This window comes from Ceratotherium simum, chromosome 3 (assembly GCF_057802395.1).
Source record: "Ceratotherium simum simum isolate JZ-2026a chromosome 3, ASM5780239v1, whole genome shotgun sequence".
NCBI lineage: Eukaryota > Metazoa > Chordata > Mammalia > Perissodactyla > Rhinocerotidae > Ceratotherium > Ceratotherium simum.
This window is the reverse complement of record NC_141902.1, coordinates 44,813,836-44,835,567: the sequence shown is the minus strand read 5'-3', so window position 1 is coordinate 44,835,567 and position 21,732 is coordinate 44,813,836. Positions and strand designations below refer to the sequence as shown.

At 40.4% G+C, this 21,732-nt stretch overlaps 2 protein-coding genes across 4 annotated transcripts in view; both read left to right on the top strand.

The window, feature by feature from the left end:
* SHC4 (SHC adaptor protein 4) overlaps nucleotides 1-3,709 on the top strand; it is a 124,689-nt gene extending 120,980 nt beyond the window's left edge. The window contains exon 12 of the mRNA XM_004421552.3: nucleotides 2,993-3,709. Within this exon, the coding sequence (XP_004421609.1) occupies nucleotides 2,993-3,148 (156 nt within the window). The 3' untranslated portion in view covers nucleotides 3,149-3,709. The remainder of the gene's footprint in view (nucleotides 1-2,992) is intronic.
* A 16,523-nt stretch (nucleotides 3,710-20,232) lies between these two features.
* The window catches only part of CEP152 (centrosomal protein 152), an 86,452-nt gene continuing 84,952 nt past the window's right edge, over nucleotides 20,233-21,732 (top strand). For 2 of the 3 annotated variants that reach the window (XM_087426953.1, XM_087426947.1), the window contains exon 1: nucleotides 20,234-20,342. The gene's annotated coding sequence lies outside the window, so the exon portion shown is untranslated. Of the gene's footprint in view, nucleotides 20,343-21,732 lie in introns of all 3 variants that reach the window. The other variant, XM_087426942.1, reaches the window with a different exon arrangement.

Here is a 21,732-nt window from a genome sequence, read left to right as displayed (position 1 = left end):
TCTTTGACAAGGTTGCCAAGAATACACAATGGAGAAAGGATCATCTTTTCAACAAATGGTATTGGGAAAACTGGATATCCACATGTAAAAGAATGAAATTGGACCCTGATCTTATACCATATGCAAAAATCAACTCAAAATAGATAAAAGATTTATATGTAAGATCCTAAACTATAAAACTCCTAGAAGAAAACATAAGAGAAAAATTTTATAACTTTGGTCTTGGCAATGATTTCTTGGATATGACACCAAAAACACTGACAACAAATGCAAAAAAAGACAAGCAAGACTATATCAAATAAAAAATTTCTGCACAGCAAGGGAAATAATCAAGAGAGTGAAAAGGCAACCTACAGAATGGGACAAAATATTTGCAAACCATATATCTGATAAGGGGTTAATTTTGAAAATAATGTAAGGAACTTCTACAACTCAATAGCAAAAAAAACAAATAATCTGATTTAAAAAATGGGCAGATGACTTAAATAGACATTTCTCCAAAGAAAACACACAAACGGCCTACAGGTATATGAAAATATGCTCAACCACACTAATCATCAGGGAAATGCAAATCAAATTCACAGTAAGATATCACCTCATACCTGATAGGATGGCCATTATTAAAAAAAACAACAACAGAAAATAACAAGTGTTGGTTAGGATGTACAGAAATTAGAAGCCTTGAGCACTGTTGGTGGGAATGTAAAATGGTGCAGCTGCTATGGAAAACAGTATGGAGTTTCCTCAGAAAATTAAAAATAGAACTCCCATATGATCCAACAATCCCACTTCTGGGTATTTATCCAAAAGAATTGAAATCAGGATCTTGAAGAGATATTTGCACTCCCATGTTCATATCAGCATTATTCGCGATAGCCAATAGGTGGAAACAAGCTAAATGTCCATTGATGGATTAATAGATTAAGAAAATGTAGTATATACATACAATGAAATACTATTCAGCCATAAAAAAGAAGGAAATCTGTCACATGCTACAACATGAACGGACCTTGAGAACATTATGCTAATTGAAATAAACCAGTCACAGAAGGACAATACTGCATGATTCTACTTATATGAGGTATCTGAAGTAATAGAACTCACAGAAACAGAAAGTAGAATGGTAGTTGCCAAGGCGTGGGGGGGAGGGAGAAATGGGTTGTTGCTGTTTTATGGTTATAAAGTTTCAGTCACATAGGATGAAAAAGTTCTAGTGATCTGCTGTACAAATTGTGCTTATAGTTAACTATACTATACTGTACACTTAAAAATTTATTCAGAGGGTAGGTCTCATGTTATGTGTTTGTTACACACACACACACACAAGCTCATGTGATTGGGGTGACAGCAACAAATGTTTGCAGGGCCTGGGCAGTACTGTAAGTGTGTAGAGTTGGGTAAGTGGTGGAATGAGCATAGGGTGTGGGGGGCTGTGATGACTTAGAAAGTGCACGTCCCCACCCCGTGCAAGGGGGATAGTCACCACACAGCCCCAGTCAATTGCTACTATTTGGAATAGGGGTGTGGTGTAGTCAGATTTGATTTTTTCAAAGAAGCTGCAATACCTGATTTTTATATGAAATCCTCCCATTTTTAATTCAAAATACTTACAAAAATTTCTATTGGGCACCTTCCGCTTTACCCCGCCAGCAAACTAAAACATCTCCTAGTGTATTTGGCCAGAGAGGAACCAGTTTATAATCCCTGTGCTAGGAAGATTAATTTGATATTTGTATGCAGGATCGATTAGGGTAAAGGGGAAAGACCAGGGACGGAGAAAGTAATTAGGGGATTTTAGATAAAAACTAGTGAAAGCCTGAACCAGAAAGGAGGCAGGAGAAATATAGAGGGGAGGGCAGAGTGAGCTGGAATTAAGAACACAGACTAGCAAAACTGATCGGCTGATTTGACATGGATTGGGAATGAGATGGAGAAGATAAAAATGTCTTCAAGGTTTGGAGCCATTTGAGGGTAAATTGGAGACATTGTGCCCTTTTCCTCTTAATCCTTGAGTGTGTATTTCCTGAGAATAGGGCTATTCTCTCACATAGCCACAGTACAATGATCAAAATCAAGAAATTTAAACGTTGGTACAATACCATTATCTAATTCACAGTCCATATTCAAATTTGGTCAATTATTCCAATAAGTATGTGTGTTTTTAATATGCTGAAAACCAATGTCTAGACAGAACTCAATGAATCCCTGTGGCGAGGTAGCAGAATTATATAAGAAGGTGCTCCCTCGCTGCATGCCTTCCCTCTCCTGGACAGTTCCACCCTCCAGACAGCCGTACGTTAGGGCCAGGCTGCCGAGGCAATGGAGTCATGAAGGAGAGTCATGTCTTCTGCCCGTGCACAGGGTGAGGATACAATAATACCAGGAGGAAAGCCCAGGACAAGGCAGGCCTAGGGAAACTGAGTTCCTTTGGCAATGCAGATAAGAAGTTCCAGGTAACAAATATGTATGGATCAGCTACCATGAAGTCTGCAGGAAGGAGACATGAATACCTATTAGAAAGGTCTGAGGAGGCTTTTTAGAGGAGACAGGATTTGTGTTGAGCCTCCAAGAAGAGGCAGGACTTCTCCAGAGGGCCTACTTCCTACAGAGACAGGATATTATGGAAGCACTGTGCTTGATGGGATATAATTGTAATCCTGGGATTCATGCTGGTATACAACTCAGTTAAATATTTATAGGAATGGTGACATGATAGAATATATCAAACAGTAACATGGCGAAGTGTTTGGTTGCAAATTTGGATTGAGTGACAAGTCCTTACCATTTTCCTAACTGGGAGGGACAGTTGCTTTAAAAAGATAATGGAGAATGAGAAAATTGTTTACTAAGGCATACAGAGTTGAAAAGTACCTTTTCTTTTTATTCAGCAAAATATCTCCTTCAGGGATATGTCTGTTTTTCCTTCTTGATTGTTGACATCTTGCAGGAATATTATCATTTAACTTAAATATATTTGTACTTCCTTTTCAAGGTGAGGACCAAAGATCATGTGTTTGATAATGTCGGCCACCTTATCAGATACCACATGGATAATAGTTTGCCAATCATCTCTTCTGGAAGCGAAGTAAGCCTTAAACAGCCAGTGAGAAAAGATAGTAATCCAGGACTTTCGAATTCCAGCAAGTGACAATATGGAAGTGCCATCACACTATTTCGAGCAAGTCCATTTTGTGCGAGGACGCAAAGATCATTTAAACTTGGTTTCTGGATAAAATAGAGGACACACTGTGAAGTGCATCTTTCTGAGACCATCATGGACTAGGTCATTTATAAAACAAAGAACTAACAAAAATTGATCTTCAGAAAGTGAAAATTTAAAAGGGGAAGAGGACTGGTCCATTTGAAAAGAAATTATACATATGCACGGATGTCACTTTTTAAGGCCATATTGCATTGACAACAAGCTAAAAGCACAATTAAAATTTCACATGCTAAAGACAACTTGAATGAACTGCTGGGGCAGTGGTATGTGCCTTTCAACTTGATAATCTGGGGGCGTTGTCATATCGGGGAGATTAGTTCTAAGTGTCTTCATATTCTATGACTACAGAACCATTTGCCAAAAAAATGTTTTTTCCTTGTTACAAAACTAAGAAGCAATTTTCTTGATAGTTATTGACTTTGTTACATTTTCTGTTTAGTAGCACTTTCACTGCAATGTTAAAATAAATTTGATGTTGAATTTGGACTGTGTCTGTGCCAGTGAATCAAATCAAAAGCCACTGAAAGCGCTGGTCTGTTTCGTTTGCCTGTCCCATGGGCTGATTAAAGGGTTGGGGCCCAAACTCTTTGGCCTAGTATTTCTCAATCTTTGCTATTGGACTGTTTGTATGCAGCATGTGACAAACTGAAGAGGTCAAATCTATCAGCCATTTCTGATTTTATCATATTTCTCCTTCCTTCCCTCCCCGCCCCCCCCAAAAAAGCTCATGAGTGCATGGATTTAAAAAGTGGCAAACAAACCAGTGTTTTTCATATTCAATATCCAAATTGACTCCATTATTATTTAAAGTACTGAATTTATTTGAAAGTATGGAGAAATAGCCTCTTGATTGGATGTGACTGAACGATAGTCCCTAACCTACATGTATCCTTAGCACCTTTTCTAGATATTATCAGACAAAATACGGAGGGAGAAAATGTATCGAACGAAACATTTGGAAAGGTTTGCCACATGTGAATGTGCTGGAAAGCCGATAGTGTAATTAAGTATTGTGCAGGGAAGGTACTGGATTGGGGCTCATCAATGTGACCTTGAGCAAGTTGCTGAACCTGCCTAGACTTCAATTTCCTTGTTTGTAAAATGAGGGAAGTGGGCTAGGTGAATTCAGAGGTCCATTTCGGCCCTAACATGAGTCTACAAAAAGCAAATTTTCCATTTATTAGGGGTCGAGGTTGATAACCTGTATAGTTAAGGTGAAGCCTTCAGTTTTTTCCTTTAGTTTGGGTCTATACTCACAGAATGAATGGCATAACTGAGATCAACATTCAGGTAGTGGAGACCCCAAGGCTTTTGGTCAAAAACATTGAAACTTTGGAATAATATAGGTAAATATGGCAGAAGTGGATTTGGTTGTTTAGATCAGCAGAAAACGGCTTCAGACCTTTACTTGCCTTTGCGTAGAGATATATGGCCGTTATTGTAGAATGTCTTTTTATCCTGAGTTGTCTGGACAATTGCCTTAACTCCACTTCATTTTGGCTATGTAGATACAACTTAATGGTTGTAATTGTGATATATTTGCTAAGTTTTAAATAAAATATGGGAAACTTCTTTTGGATAGAAATCATCAGAAATCAAGCACACTGCTCTAATATTTTTATGTAAAGGTTTGTGATTTTATTTTACTTCTACTACCATTAACTTCGTAAATAGTTTTGTTTCCTTTTATACAACTAGGAAATAATGTATTTTCATCAATTTTGCATATACCTTAGTTCTTGATTATCTATCCTCATAAAGGGGATCAGCATGGGTATAGATCATAGACATTTATGGGTGATCTAATCACCTTTATCAGAGATGGAGCAGGGCTATGGTCTTAGTCTGGTTGAGGAGAGTGTTAACTGATACAAAGAGTTCCTGATACAAATAGATGCAGAGAGTATAAATGACGTGAGCAGTACACATGGATAATCAGTATTTGACTGTTAACTACAGTAATGGTATAGCAGTTGGATGAGCAAATACTTCACTTAGAAATATCACAAACACAGTTAAAACAAAATGAAACAACGAAAGAAATGTTTGACTGCATGCTGTTTTAATGACATGCTCTTATCTTTATCTGTCTTAAAGTGGAAATCCATTTGCCTATAAATACCTGTAAATGACTTTTCAAAAAAAATAAATGATTGTTGCTTTGTGACAATTGACAGTATATGTCTGATGTTTGGGATTTGGAAAATTTATCATTTGTAGGATGTATTGAGATCCTGACAGGAAACAGATGGCTCACTTAAATTGGGTAATTTGAGGAGAGCTTAATAACAAGACTATTTACAAAGGTGTGGGCAGAGTATGGAGAAACCATAGGGGAGGATTCAGCGCCCTGGGTCTGGTGAAGGGGTAAGGGGAGGGAGCAGTAACAGAATCTGGAGAGAAAGCTATGTGGAAGGCCACCTTTTAGGAGCTGTGGCCTATAGTGGAGGGACTCAATCAGCCCTGGTGACTCCACAAGGAGGAGGCTAGGGACACACGGATGAAGGAGAGCCTTTTCAACAAACCGTGCTGGAGCAATTGGATATCTGTAGGCAAAGAAACGAACCATGCACTTTATATAAACATTAACTCAAATGGATTATGGACTTAAATGTAAAATGTAAAACTATGAAACTTTTAGGAAAGAAAAACAAGAGAAAATCTTCAGGATATAGGGCTAGGCAAAGAATTCTTAGACTTGGCATGATCCATTAAAAAAAAACTGGTATGTTGGACTTCATCAAAATTACAAATTTTTGCTCTGTGAAAGACTGTTAAGAGGATGAAGGACAAGCTATAGACTGAGAGCAAATATTTGCAAACTACATATCTGACAAAGGGCTAGTATCTAGAATATATTTTTAAAAACTCTTAAAACTCAACAGTTAAAAAAAGCAGATAATGGGCAAAGACACAAACAACCATTTCACAAGTTATACAGATGGCAAATAAGCACATGAAAATATATTCAACATCATTAGCCAGTAGGGAAATGCAAATTAAAATCACAATGAGCTATTACGACACACCTATCAGAATGGGTAAAATGAAAATTAGCAACAGCACTGAGTGCTGGCTGGGATGAGGAGAAAGCAGATCACACGTACATTCCTGGTGAGAATGTAAAATAGTACAGCCACTCTGGAAAACAGTTTGGTAGTTTATTTAAAAACTAAACATGCAGCTGACAGTCAACCCAGCAATTGCACTCCAGGTTGTTGATCACAGAGAAATGAAAACTTAACGTTCACGCAAAAACTTATACCGGAAGGTTCATAGTAGCTTGTTTGTAATAACCTAAAATTGGAAACGACCCAGATGTTCCTTCAGTGGGTGCATGATTAAACAAACTGTGTTACATCCATACATGGAATACTACTCAGCAATAAAAAGGAAGAACTACTGATAGATGCAACAACTTGTATGAATCTCCAGAGAATTGTGCAGAGTGAAGAAACTAATTCCAAATGGTCACATACTATATAACTACATTTATGTGACACTCTTGAAATGATAAAATCATAGAAATGGAGAACAGATTAGGGGTTAAGGAGGGAGTTGGTAAGAAGGAGGAAAGTGGGTACAGTTATAAAAGGGCAACACGAGGGATCCTTTCTTGGTGAAATTGTTTTGAGTCTTGACTGTATCAAAGTGGATATCCTAGTTGTGATACTGTACTATAGTTTTGCAAGCTGTTATCATTGGTGGAAACTGGGTAAATGTTACAAGAGATCTCTTGATATTATTTCTTGCAACTGCATGTGAATCTACAATTTTCTCAAAATAAAAAGTTTAATTTAAAAAATGTTTGGGATTGAAACCTAGATATGTCAAGAAGTTTTAGGAAGATTGCTATTTTAACCATTGTCAGTTTCACTGAATGTACTAAAACCACAGAACATAGTGGTAGGATCATCTTGGTCATCCCAGGTCCCATCATACTAGGCTAGGAGGGGTCAGTTGGATCAGCTCCATGAGGCCTCACCTCCATGAGGGGCCTCAAATGTAATGTTTGATACCATCTCCAGAGACACGCTGACAAGATCAAAGGATGGTAAACGTGGATGTTGTAGGAGACACTGCCAGCTTTGCCCAGACCCCCTCGGATCCCTTGAACCATTTCTATATGCCCCTCTGCTGGCTGCTGTGTGTTTGCTTCTAACTGCCTGGGTGGTGATTCTGTGCTTTCTGAGGACAGCCTCAGGCTAGGGGAGCTAGCTGCTCTGAGTCACCAAGAGCCAGAGGTGCCTGTGGGTTCCTCCTCCCCTTCCCTGCCACCATCACTGGTGCAGGAGTGGGAAAGCCCAGCTTCCCTGCCCCGTCCTGACTACACTTCAGTACTCCCCGTGGGGTCAGGACAGCTGGCACTTCTGAAAGCATACTCGTGCTTGGCTTTTCCCCTTCCCTGACCTGCTTCTGGGCTCGCTGACAGTTCTCCAGGAAGCCCTTCCTTAGTAATTCATCTGCACTCAAATTTTCATCCAAAGGTTTACTTCTGGGAACCCGACCTAAGACAGAAGAATATCAAACAACTTTAAACGTGTATCCCATTACTGGGCCATACTATCTAAGGGTTCATATACGTTAACATTTTTAATAAATCCTGTAATTTTCTTAGGAATGGTATCATTATGTTGCATTTTATCAATATGCATTGAACATTTATGTAAGCATTTAAAATATACCCCAATTTTATAGTCTTGTTTTGATACTTCTTTCTTTCCTTTTTAATCTACTGAGCATTTCACGAAACAGAAGTGGAGTGGCGTTTGGGAGGGTCTGCATTCCATGTTCAAATCTAATTCTTGCAGCTTTGAATCTTTATCAAATAGTCATCATCACTTCTTCTGATAGCTTTTACTGGTTTTCTGATTAAAAATCTTATTGTGATCGAAAATCCTAAACATTAAATCCAGGCAATTGGCTCTCACACTTTTGACCAAAGACCATCTAAGAGGCAAAATATCTATTGTACCATATACCTCTCATCCCCCAACGCCTCCTTTTTTTGGTAGAGAAAAAGAACTCAATGACAATAAAGAACTGGAGGAACAATAGGAATTGTTTATTTACTTACTTTTAAGGGAGGAATATGATCTCATTCTTATGATTTTATATTTCAAAATACTGCCTTATAAGTTTTTCAAAAAACTTAAGTAATTTTATCATTTGCTTTGATAATATGTGGTCAGTTATTTAAACAGACCAAATCTATAGCCAACACATTTCAATAAAGTATAAGCAAATTTCAGAGGAATTATAAATTGATGACTTAATAATAGATTACTTGTGATAAAAATTGAAACTCAACTTGGATATTATTTTAAAGTCAAGTTAGGAGAGAAGGCAAGATGGTGGCGTAAGCAGACTCTGAACTCATCTCCTCCTGTGGACATGGCCAATTTACAACTACTCGTGGAAAAATTACCCCAAGAGATAACTGAAAACTGGATAAGAGGAACTCCTGCAACAAAGGACAATCCTAATCGAGGTGGAAGAGGCAGAAACTCCCTTCTGGAGAGAAAAAAACGCCACCTTCACAAGCTGCAGCACCTCACGGCCAGCTGAGAGCAGCCCAGAGGTCTGCAGCCTTCCCTGGAGGAGCGGGTCCCTGAGCCGGGGAGTGCTCCCGCTGTGGGCATTTTGTGGACCCAGCACAATTGAGACAAGTGGCATAATATCTGACTTTGCCTGCTACTAAAACATTGGGGTGTACCCCCAGAAAAGCTGGTTCACAGAGAAATTTTTTTTGTTTTTTTGTAAGGAAGATTGGCCCTGAGCTAACATCTGCCAATCCTCCTCTCTTTTTTTTTTTTTGCTGAGGAAGACTGGCCCTGGGCTAACATCCATGCCCACCTTCCTCTACTTTATATGGGACACTGCCACAGCATGGCTTGACAAGCGGTGCGTCAGTGCGTGCCCAGGATCCGAACTGGCGAACCCCGGGCCGCCGCAGCAGAGCATGCGCACTTAACCGCTTGCACCACCAGGCCGGCCCCCGCAGAGAAATTAAAACCGGCTCTTAAAGGGCCCATGCGCAAACTTACCCGTTTCAGAAAGCAACCTAAAATCACCAGAAAGAAAGGTGCACAGTGCTGTGGTGAAAAGAGACTCACCTGATAGGCTCTAAGTGCATTGCAGTGAGAGGTGAGACCTCTCCAGGGACTGGGACGTTGGCGGCAGCCATTGTTATGGCCTGGTGTGGGCGTGCCACCATTGGAGTGCTCCCTGGGGCCTGCCAGCCCACGGTCTGCCCCACCCACTAGAGCACCGATTTAATCCAGCTCAGCCAGGGCAGGCAGCCCACCCTAGGGACTCGGCCCACCCAACAACAAGCCCTCAGGCAACTTGTGGGCCTGCATAGATTGGTGACTGGATTCTCTGCAGCCTGGCAACTGAGCCCACTTCAGTGGGGCAGGGTATGCAAAAGGAGCCAACGGAGAGTGTGGGGCAGTGGTGGAGTGTGTGGGGCTCCCGCCATGGAGAGACTGGGTCCACTGCAGGAGGTCGGGGCGTGCACGTGGGGCAGGACTGTGTTGACTGTGTGTGTGGACCTGTGGGCAGCGGGGCTTGTCAGCTGCAGAAGACTTGTGTTTCTCAAAGACCCACACAGGGGGTTTGCCCCAACTTCCAAAGCCTGAAACAGTTAGGTGCTCCCATGCCTGAGGCCAGCCCCACCCAGCTGCAATCCTCAGAGAGCTGACAAGAGTCCTAAAGGCTGGAGGCTTATAGCAATTGTAAGCCCTTGAGCCTAACAACCTGCCACGCTGGGGGCCTACTCACTTAAAAGAAATACTGCAACACAAATGTGGTATTAGAACTTGCAGCCAACTGTGCTGGGGATCCCAACACCTGATAAAGAGACTGAAGGGCCCACAACAACTACAAGCAGCTGAGCATTACAACAGCTGGCCAGGAGCATAACTCAGCCTCCCTGGGCACCTACAACGAGAGCAAACACGCCACAACAGAAGGACACACATAGCCCACATAGGGGTCACTCATGGAACATTGAGAACTGAGGGAAGCACATTGCAGAGCTCCTAAGGCATCACTTATATAAGGTCACCTATCCAAGAGCAAGAGGCGTAGCTGACCTACCTAATACGTAGACACAAGCACAGGGAAAGAGGCAAAATGAGGAGGCAAAGGAATACATTCCAAGGAAGGAAACAGGACAAAACCCCAGAAAAGGAACTAAGTGAAACAGAAATGAGCAACCTACCTGACAGAGAGTTCAAACTAAGAGTGTTAAGGATGCTCACTGATCTGGGGAGAAGAAGGGATGAACTCAGTGAGAAGGTCAACAAACAAATGGAAGATATAAAAAAGAACCCATCAGAAATGAAGACTACAATACTGGAAATGAAAAATTCACTAGAGGGACTCAAAAGCAGAGTAGATGATACAGAAGAACGGATCTGTGAGCTGGAAGAAAGACTAGAAGAAATTACCCAAGGTGAACAGGTAAAAGAGAAAAGAATTAAAAAGAGTGAGGACAGTCTAAGGGACCTCTGGGACAACATCAAGCACACTAACATCTGTGTTATAGGTGTGCCAGAAGGAGAAGAGTGAAACAAAGGGGCAGAGAATCTATTTGATGAAATAATAGATGAAAACTTCCCTAACCTAAGAAAGGAAACAGACATCCAGGTACAGGAAGCACAGAGAGCCCCAAACAAGATAAACCCAAAGAGGCCCACACCAAGACACATCATAATCAAAATGTCCAGAATTAAAGATAGAGAATCCTAAAAGCAGCAAGAGAAAGACAAGTTACATACAAAGGAAACCCCATAAGGCTATCATCTGACTTCTCAGCAGAAACCTTACAGGCTAAAAGAGAGTGGCACGATATATTTAAACTGCTAAAAGGAAAAAACTTACAGCCAAGAATACTCTACCCGGAAAGGTAATCATTCAAGATGGAAGGAGAGATAAAAAGTTTCCCAGACAAGCAAAAATTAAAGGAGTTTGTCACCAAGAAACCAGTGCTACAAGAAATGTTAAAGGGACTGATTTAAGGGGAAAAGAGAAGATCACAAATAGGAAAAATTATCTATTTCCATGATAAGAGGGTAATGGATACAAATGCACAAAAAAGAGGTTAGATATGATATCAAAAACATAAAAGGAGGGAGGAAGGCAGTTGAAGAGTAGAGCTTGCAGACAGAGGTCAAACTAAAGAGACCATCAATTCTGTATAGAGGACTACTAAAACACTGAGAAAACAAAAAGTTAAAAAATGGCAGTAAGTACATACTTATCAATAGCTACTTTAAACATCAATGAACTAAATGCTCCAATTAAAAGGCATAGAGTGGCTGACTGGATAAAAAAACAAGACCCATATATATGCTGCATACAAGAGACACACTTCAGACCTAAAGACACTCACAAACTGAAAGTGAAGGGCTGGAAAGGATACTCCACGAAAATGGCAATGAAAAGAAAGCTGGGGTAGCAGTACTCATATCAGACAAAATAGACTTTAAAACAAAAACTGTAAAAACAGACAAAGAAGGACACTACATAATGATCAAGGGAACAATCCAACAAGAGGATATAACACTTGTAAATATCTATGCACCCAACGTAGGAGCACCTAAATATATAAAGCAATTATTAACAGACATAAAAAGAGAAATAGACCATAACACAATAATAGTGGGGGACTTGAACACTCCACTTACACCCATGGATAGATGATCCAAACAGAAGATCAATAAGGAAACATTGGCCTTAAGTGACACACTTGAACAGATGGACCTAGTAGATATATACAGAGCATTCCATCCAAAAACCGAAGAATACACGTTCTTTTCAAATGCACATGGAACATTCTCCAGGATTGATCACATATTAGGCCACAAAACAAGTCTCCATAAATTTAAGAAGATTGAAATAATACCAAGCATCTTTTCTGACCACAACAGTATGAAACTAGAAATCAACTATAGGAAGAAAATCAGAAAAGCCACAAATACGTGGAGATGAAACAAAATGCTACTGAACAACGATTGGGTCAACGAAGAAAACAAAGGAGAAATCAAAGAATAACTGGAGACAAATGAAAATGAAAATACGACATGCCAGAATTTATGGGATACAGCAAAAGCGGTTCTAAGAGGGAAATTTATAGCAATACAGGCCTATCTCAACAAACCAGAAAAATCTCAAATAAACAATCTAACAATGCACCTAAGGAACTGGAAAAAGAAGAACAGACAAAGCCCAAAATCAGTAGAAGAAGGGAAATAATAAAAATCAGAGCAGAAATAAATGAAATAGAGACTAAAAAAAAAAAAAGAAAAAATTAATAAAACCAAGAGCTGGTTCTTTGAAAAGACAAACAAAATTGACAACCTTTTAGCTAGACTCACCAAGAAAAAAGGAGAGAAGGCTCAAATAAGTAAAATCAGAAATGAAAGAGGAGAAATTACAACAGACACCACAGAAATACAAAAGATTATAAGAGAATACTATGAAAAGCTATATGCCAACAAATTCCACAATCTGGAAGAAATGGATAAATTCTTAGAATCATACAACCTTCCAAAACTGGATCAAGAAGAAGTAGAGAATTTGAATAGACCAGTCACCAGTAAGGAGATCGAAACAGTAATCAAAAACCTCCCCAAAAATCAAGGTCCAGGACCAGATGGCTTCCCTGGTGAATTCTACCAAACATTCAAAGAAGACTTAATACCTATCCTTCTCAAACTCTTCCAAAAAATTGAGGAGGCAGGGAAGCTCCCTAACTCATTCTACGAAGCCAACATTACCCTGATACCAAAACCAGACAAGGACAACACAAAAAAACAAAATTACAGGCCAGTATCACTGATGAACATCGATGCAAAAATCCTCAACAAAATACTAGCAAATCGCATACAACAATACATTAAAAAGTTTATGCACTATGAGCAAGTGGGATTTATTCCAGGTATGCAGGGATGGTTCAACATGCGCAAATCAATCAACGTGATACACCACATTAATAAAATGTGGAATAAAAATCACATGATTATCTCAATAGATGCAGAGAAAGCATTTGACAAGATACAGCATCCATTTATGATCAAAACTCTGAATAAAATGGGTATAGAAGGAAAGTACCTCAACATAATAAAGGCCATATATGAGAAACCCACAGCTAATATCATCCTCAATGGTGAAAAACTGAAAGCTATCCCTCTAAGAACAGGAACCAGACAAGGATGTCCACTCTCACCACTCCTATTTAACATAGTACTGGAAGTCATAGGCAGAGCAATCAGGCAAGAAAAAGAAATAATAGGGATCCAAACTGGAAAGGAAGAAGTGAAACTGTCACTATGTGCAGATGACATGATTTTATATATGGAAAACCCTAAAGAATCCACCAAAAAACTTTTAGAAGTAATAAACAAATACGGTAAAGTTGCAGGATACAAAATTCACATACAAAAATCAGTTGCATTTCTATACACTAACAATGAAGTAGCAGAAAGAGAAATTAAGAATACAATCTCATTTACAATTGCAACAAAAAGAATAAAATACCTAGGAATAAACTTAACCAAAGAGGTGAAAGATCTGTACACTGAAAACTATAAAACATTGCTGAAAGAAATTGAAGAAGACACAAAGAAAGGGAAAGATATTCCGTGCTCTTGGATTGGAAGAATTAACATAGTTAAGATGTCCATACTTCCTAAAGCAATCTATAGATTCAGTGCAATCCCTATCAAAGTTCCAACAACATTTTTCACAGAAATAGAACAAAGAATCCTAAAATTTATATGGAACAACAAAAGACCCCGAATAGCTAAAGGAATCTTTAGGAAAAAGAACAAAACTGGAGGTATCACACTCCCTGATTTCAAAATATACTACAAAGCTATAGTAACCAAAATAGCATGGTACTGGCACAAAAACAGACGCACAGATCAGTGGAATAGAATCAAAAGCTCAGAAATAAACCCACACATCTATGGACAGCTAATCTTCGACAAAGGAGCCAAGCACATACAATGGAGAAAGGAAAGTCTCTTCAACAAATGGTGTTGGGAAAACTGGACAGCCACATGCAAAAAAATGAAAATAGACCCTTACCTTACACCATACACAAAAATTAACTCCAAATGGATTAAAGACTTGAATGTAAGACCTGAAACTATGAAACTTCTAGAAGAAAACATAGGGAGTATGCTCTTCAACATTGGTCTTAGCAACATATTTTCAAGCACCATGTCTGACCAGGCAAGAGAAACAATAGAAAAAATAAACAAATGCGACTACATCAAACTAAAAAGCTTCTGCACAGCAAAGGAAACCATCAACAAAACGAAAAGACAACCTAACAATTGGGAGAAGATATTTGCAAACTATACATCTGATAAGGGGTTAATCTCCAAAATATATAAAGAACTCATGCATCTCAACAACAAAAAAACTAACAACCCAATTAAAAAATGGGCAAAAGACCTGAACAGACACTTCTCCAAAGAACATATACAGATGGCCAACAGGCACATGAAAAGATGTTCAACATCATTAACTATCAGGGAAATGCAAATCAAAACTACAATGAGATATCGAATGGCTATAATTAACAAGACAGGAAACAACAAGTGTTGGAGAGGATGTGGAGAGAAGGGAACTCTCATACACTGCTGGTGGGAGTGCAAACTGGTGTAGCCACTGTGGAAGGTGGTATGGAGATTCCTCAAAAAATTAAGGATAGAACTACCATATGATCCAGCTATTCCACTGCTGGGTATTTATCCAAAGAACTTGAAAACATCAATGCATAAAGATACATGCACCCCTGAGTTCATCGCAGTGTTATTCACAATAGCCAAGACTTGGAAGCAACCTAAGTGCCCATCAAGGGACGAATGGATAAAAAAGCTGTGGTATATATACACAATGGAATACTACTCAGCCATAAGAAACAATGAAATCCAGCCATTTGTGACAACATGGATGGACATTGAGGGTATTATGCAAAGTGAAATAAGTCAGAGGGAGAAGGTCGAATACCGTATGATCTCACTCATTAAGTAGTAGATAATAACAACAACAAACAAACACATAGAGACAGAGATTGGATTCGTGGTTACCAGTGGGGAAGGGGGGAGGGAGGAGGGTGAAAAGGATAATTCAGCACATGGGTGTGGCGATGGGTTGTAATTAGTATTTGGGTGGTGCACATGATGTAATCTATACAGAAATAGAACTATAATGATGTACACCTGAAATTTATACAATGTTATAAACCAATGTTACTGCGATAAACAAAAAATTTAAAAAAAATAAATAAATAAAAATAAAAATAAAGTCAAGTTATAGGAAAAATGTAAATTAATATATTAAAGTAGTTAACACTATACACAATTGTGTTTACCAAACAACTCACAACAAACTTAATTGATACTGTTGAGGCCAAGCAAAGATAATCCATAATTGAGAAGCAGGAATAACAGTTCTTTTTAAAAAATTAATCAATTAATTTTTTTTATTGAGGTAACTGGTTTATAACATTATATAAATTTCACGTGTACATCATTATATTTTCATTCCTGAGGAATAACAGCTCTTAAAAACCATGACCTCCGGGGAAAAGTGGGAATTCCCAAAAGCAGGAATTTCAATTATCTTCAAGCGTGCATGAACAGGAGCTTTACAATGTTGCACATAGAGATGACGAATAACCATTCTTGGTAAACTTAAATAATGTGCTAATTTTAATTTACAAATTCACATTAGTAACCCCTAATATCTTTCTTGGTAGCTTCCTAATAGGTAACACTTAGTTGTATGTAAAAATAAAAACGTATAAAATTGCAAGTTATTTTCCCATGATAACTGAAGAAATGACTTGTGTGTTTGCATCATTTAATGATCCATTACGAATATCCTTGAGCTCTACCATTGGGCCATGGATCATGTTGGTCTAGATTTTTCAAATATAATCTATCATCACAAATACATCTTAGTCATAAATGTTTGGTTGCAAGGAATGGAAACCCACCTGTATTAATTTCCTAGGGCTGCCACAACAAAGTACCACAAACTAGGTGGCTTAAAACAGCAGAAATTTATCGTCTCACAGTTCTGGAGGTTGGAAGTCTGAAATCATTGTCAGGGCCATGCTCCCTCTGAAGGCTCTAGGGAAGAATCCCTTGCCAGCTTCTGGTGGCCCCAGGCCTTTCTTGGCTTGTGGCAACTTAACTCCAATTTTTGCCTCCGTCTTCACATGGTAGTCTTTTTCTTGTGTGTCTCTCTGTGTCCCCTCCTCTTCTTTTAACGATACCAGTCATTGGATTTAGGGCCCATCCTCATCCAGTGTGACCTCATATTAACTAACTTTCGAAGACCCTATTAACAAATAAGGTCACATTCTGAGTTCTGGGTGCATATGAAATTTGGGGGGACACTGTTCAATCCCTACATGACCCAAGCCAGCTCAAGTCAAAAGATGTTTTAAGATTCAGGTTATCATAGAACCCAAGGAAAAGCTGAACTGTCAGGCTTCACAAAGTGCAGGAACCAAGCAGATCCATGGTTTTGAGTAGCAGAAGTTCATGATCTTTAGTCTAGGCTCCACCATATATATGACAAAGCTGTGGAAGGAGCATATTTCCCATAAAACACAGACAAGTGTAATAAAAGTCTGCTTCTCTTCTATATGGTTACCACCTGATTCAGTTTCAAGGAGCCTTATTGTAGTTATCTGGGAAGAGAATATGATTGGTTCAGCTTGGGTGTCGTGCTCACCTTTGATGCAATAAGGTATGGCCAGGTCTTGGGGTGGTGGGGAGGCGATGGTGGGGAGGTCACAGTGGCTGTGGGCAGGAGTAGATTCTGTGATAAGGGACTTAATCAGGGCAGGCATTTTGACCCACATGTCAATATTAAATGAGCCCCTAGAACAGTGCTTGGCACAAAGCAGATGCTCAAAAAATATTATTGAGTGAATATGCTACAAATAATGATCTGATCTTCCTCAGTTAAATAGTGTTTCTACATTTTAAAAGCTCTTCCACACAATCTTATTTCATTCTTTTTACAATCATGAGAAGTAGATATTATCATTTCTATTTTCAAACAGGAACTTTGAGGCTCAGAGTGGTTAAATAAATTGTTTTGGACAAAAGCTGGTAGGTAGGAGAGCTGGAATTTGAACTCAGATCTTCTCTAAGGTCAGTGCTCTTTTGAGGGTAGCACTCCTTATTTCATGATGGTGTTGCTTGGACCTGATAGTTTTGACACCAGTGAGAAGGTAGGAAAAAGGAGGGATGATGGCTCAGCTCCACCTTTATAAATGTTCTGAAGGGAGGGACCACATCTCACCAAACGAGTCTGGTAAAGGTAGGGTCCCTCCCAGCTCACAGGTGTGTGTTTAAAAAATGCAAGATAAACATCAACCCAACATTCCACAAATGATCTCCTATCTAACATTCAATGTTTTTGGCAGTTTTTTCTCTCTTTCCTCTGATTTGTCTTTTTTTGTCAGAATGCCTGTGTCTGCTTGTGTTTCTCTAGATGTGTTAAGTTCATTCCTCGTGCACACCATACCTTACCTCTGTAGAATGCCTTTCCCATTTCTCCAGGCTTCAAGCTCTTCTATTGGCTACCTCCTTCCAGCCTCCTTCTCCAGTCTTACCTCTAAATATAAGAATCCTTTACTTTTGCTGGTTTGGCCTTCACCTTTACTTTTGCATGGTTTGCAATTACTCATGCTAATCACCCTGCCTGTTGACTCTCTCTGCCTTTCCCTCTGGGTACTTTCCCTGCTGGATCCTTCTATAGATGTTCACTTTTCCCCAGAATTATTACCTATTCTACTCATATTGCATGTAGTTAACTATTTTTTTGTGTTATCATTTGTCTTTTTAGTGTAAGTATCTTTCACTCCAAATAGAGTGGGGGTACCTTGAGGGTAGGGGTCCTGCACCACACTTTATATTCAAGCACACAGGCCACGAATTAAACAAGATAGTCAAGAAAACTTTGTTGATTATAATGTACCCATAACTCTACTCAAATCCATTTTTAAGACAAGGGCTCTGATTTATTCTTTATTTTGCCTCTTTTGTGACTTATATGCTTAAGTCTCACTTATATTTTACATGTAGTGATGAGCTCCGAATCTGGAGATAAAGGAGCTGTGTTCAAATTCTGTCTCTGTCTCACATTAGCTGTGCAGCCTTGGACGAGTCACTTAATTTTTTTTGTTGTCAGTTTCTTCTGCTATAAAATGGGATACTAATACCTGTCCTAGCCCCTCACAGTGTTGTTGTGAAGACCAAATGAGCTAGTGTCTGTGAAAGAGCTTACCAAACTATAAAGCCTGATGTAAGGGATTATGAACACTGTCTCATATGCCTCCCCCTTTCCGTGTTTTATGCTTTCATCTTTCTGAGAAACAGTTGTTTGTGGGCAGGGATTACGTAGCATTCTCGCTGTAGCATTCCATCTTACTCCTTAGCATAGGACACTACACACAGCTTGCGATGGGCTTTAGTGAGATGTGAACAGTCCCTAAGCCTCATTCTCACTAACAGATACGTTGGCTCAGGTTTCAACAACTGCCAATTACCTGAATGCCTTTTATTCGCTTTTTTCTGGTACAAAAAGCCTTCATTTATTTGCTCATTCATTGATTTACTCATTTAACAAATTTGTTTTGAGTGTCTACCATGGGCCAGGAAGCACAGTAGATGTCCGAGGAGCAAAGTAAGCACCTCAAGATATTATCATTAGACTGAGTAAAACAGACACACAACTAATTATAGTAGATAATAAGAACTATAATAAGATATGTACACTGTGTACAGAGCTGGGAAAGGTCCTTTCTGCCAAGGGAGGGAGATATGTGTCATGAAAGGCTTCAGATGGTGTGCCCATCTGTCTTTAAGGCTGGGTAGGTGGAGAAGTAAGGTAGGGCAATGAAACAGCTCCAGCAAAACAAAAGCACTCTGGGAACCACAGGCAGCTCAGCCAGTGATTTCACTCCTCTATTACTGTGGATTGAGTACCTATTATGTGTCAGACCATTATGCTGGTTGATGGGGTTACAAGTGTCAGTGTAGACATCACAGGGGTGGGATGGTGAGGTAGCAAAGGAAAACTAGCCAGATGATGCAGAGCCTTGAACAACCATTTTACTCCATACTAGTATATATAGGAAAGGGTTAAAAGAATAAGTGAACCTGCTGCTACCAACTCCTTCATACTCACTGGAGCCCTTTAACCATGGAAGGTAGCTACAGTAATGGGCTTACTGCAGACTGGGCAGGGCTGTCTTAAAGGACAGGTTAACAGAGACCTAAGTGACAAGAACAATCACACTGGAGGAAATTCAAGTAGTGGATAAACACGTGAGAAAATGTGCCACCTCATCAGTAATTAAAGAAACACAAGTTCAAACAAGTTGGGACCTAGTAAGCAAGAAGACAAAGTAAAAGAACATCTAAGGCTGTTTGAGTGATGGGGAAGCAGGCACTTGAGAGAAGCAGGACAAAGGCAAAAACCTGCAAGGTAAGAGTTCAGTGGGGAAACAGGGATTCTGTGTGCCGCAGCCGAAAACGGGGATTAGGAGTGGAAAGCGCGGGGGGCACGAGTCACCGCACCAGTGGCCCGCGTCGGGCGGTGAGGAAAGGGGCAAGGCTGTTCAAGCAAGACAGGTTCATCCTCGCCTAAGGCAGGAGGCCAGGCGCTTGGCCGTCTCCAGGCAACCAATAATCCCGCCCTCTCCAGAGTGACTCCTTTCGTAATTGGCTCACGAATCCACCAATGAGAGCACAGAAGGAGCTTCCCGCCACCTCTGGCGCCCGCTTTCAAACAACCGTACATTTGCAACTGCAGGAGGACTTCTCAACCAAACTTGAGAAAGGCGGAGACTTCCGCCTCCACGCCCCTCCCCGAGCCAGCATGGCCCCGCCCACCGGGCCAGCTTCTAGCCGGCGATTGAAGGAAGCGGCTGCTCCTCAAAGGCCTCAGGGCTCCATGTGTTCGGTTGTGACTAGGAAGGAGCTAGCGGATTAAAGCCAGGGTAAGGGGGTTTGCTACAAGTTGGTCTTCGGCCGGGGCTAGGGTTTCCCCGCGGTGACAGCATCCGTGGCCTCCGGTGAGTTTTGCTTCGCGGCTGGGCTTGAGGCTGGGGTTGGAGGAGGTGCAGGGTCCTCGGGATTCTGGCTGAGGTCTTACGGAGATCTGACCCGCCCCCTCCCCAAATCCCGCGGTGGTGGACTGCCCGCGGGTTGCGAGGCAAAGCCTCGGACTTTGAAGTGTCATCGAGACCCCAAGATCCTACTTAGAAGCGACGTCTGGGAAGACCTCCTCGCTTCCTCCAGGCTGCTGGGGTAGCCCTGAGACCCAACCCTGGTGACCCCGGCGTGGTCACCCTGGCGCCGCGTCTGGCTCACAGTGGGTGCTCTGTACACGTGTGTTGACGGAGTGCCTGTGACGCTGGCAGCCAAAGCCAGCAGCCCCAGGCATCCTGGGTTCCGTGCAGCTTCGGTCTCGCGGTACCTCTTTGTTGTGCCGTAGTTGACGCCAGACGCCGTTCCTCGGTAAGGCCATTGATTTATTCGTTCTTTCAGCCTGTGGGTGCCTACTCGCTGCATCCTCTGGGCACCCTGAATCGACCTAAGTTGCTGTCTTGAGCACTGATCACAGATTACTGTCATCATTTGTTTATATGTCTATTTTCTTTCCCTCCACCAAGTCCTGTTAAACTTTGTAATCTTGAACAGTGCTTGATAAATAATTGTTGAATGAATGAAAAGGCTTCATAAACCTGGTATTGCAAGTCTAAAATAGACTAGTGTGCTCTGGCTATTTCCATTCTAGAAGGGAAGCGAGCATGTAAGCAAGTAAGTAGAATTTCCTAACTCCTAGGGCACTTATAACCCCCCTTTGTGGCCTTTAACCTTTTCTATCTTATAGTCATGAACTTGAGTCTGATTTAAGCTGAATTTTGCCATATCCTTAACAATGTGTGACAGTTTATATGCACTCCCTGGATATGTGAATGCACTCAACTAAATAAGAGAGGCTGAAATTGAAGCCATAAGAAAAGTAGAAGAAATATAGTCTGAAAGTGCAAAAGAGTGACTAATTCCATGGGGGAGCAGGATTGGTAGGGCATCTTGAAGGAGGGGGCATTTTCATGCCAGAAGAGGTTGCATTATTTGAAGTAAGGTTTCCCGTAGGCTGCGCATTCACCTTTTCTCAGATACACTGGATGCTCTTTGTTCCTTTAACTTCTTTTGTAGCTGGTAGACTCCTGTTCATCAATAATGTCATAATAATAACAAAACTAAAATGTATTGATTGGTACATAGTGCTAAGCACGTTTTGTGCATTATTTTGTGAATCCTCATAACCCATCTTTGAGATAGGTGCTGCTTTTACCCTCATTTTATTAGCGAAGAGATGGAAACAGTTTACTCAAGATTGCACTGCTGATAAATGGAAGAACCAGAATTGAGCCCAGGTGGTCTGAATGAGAGCCC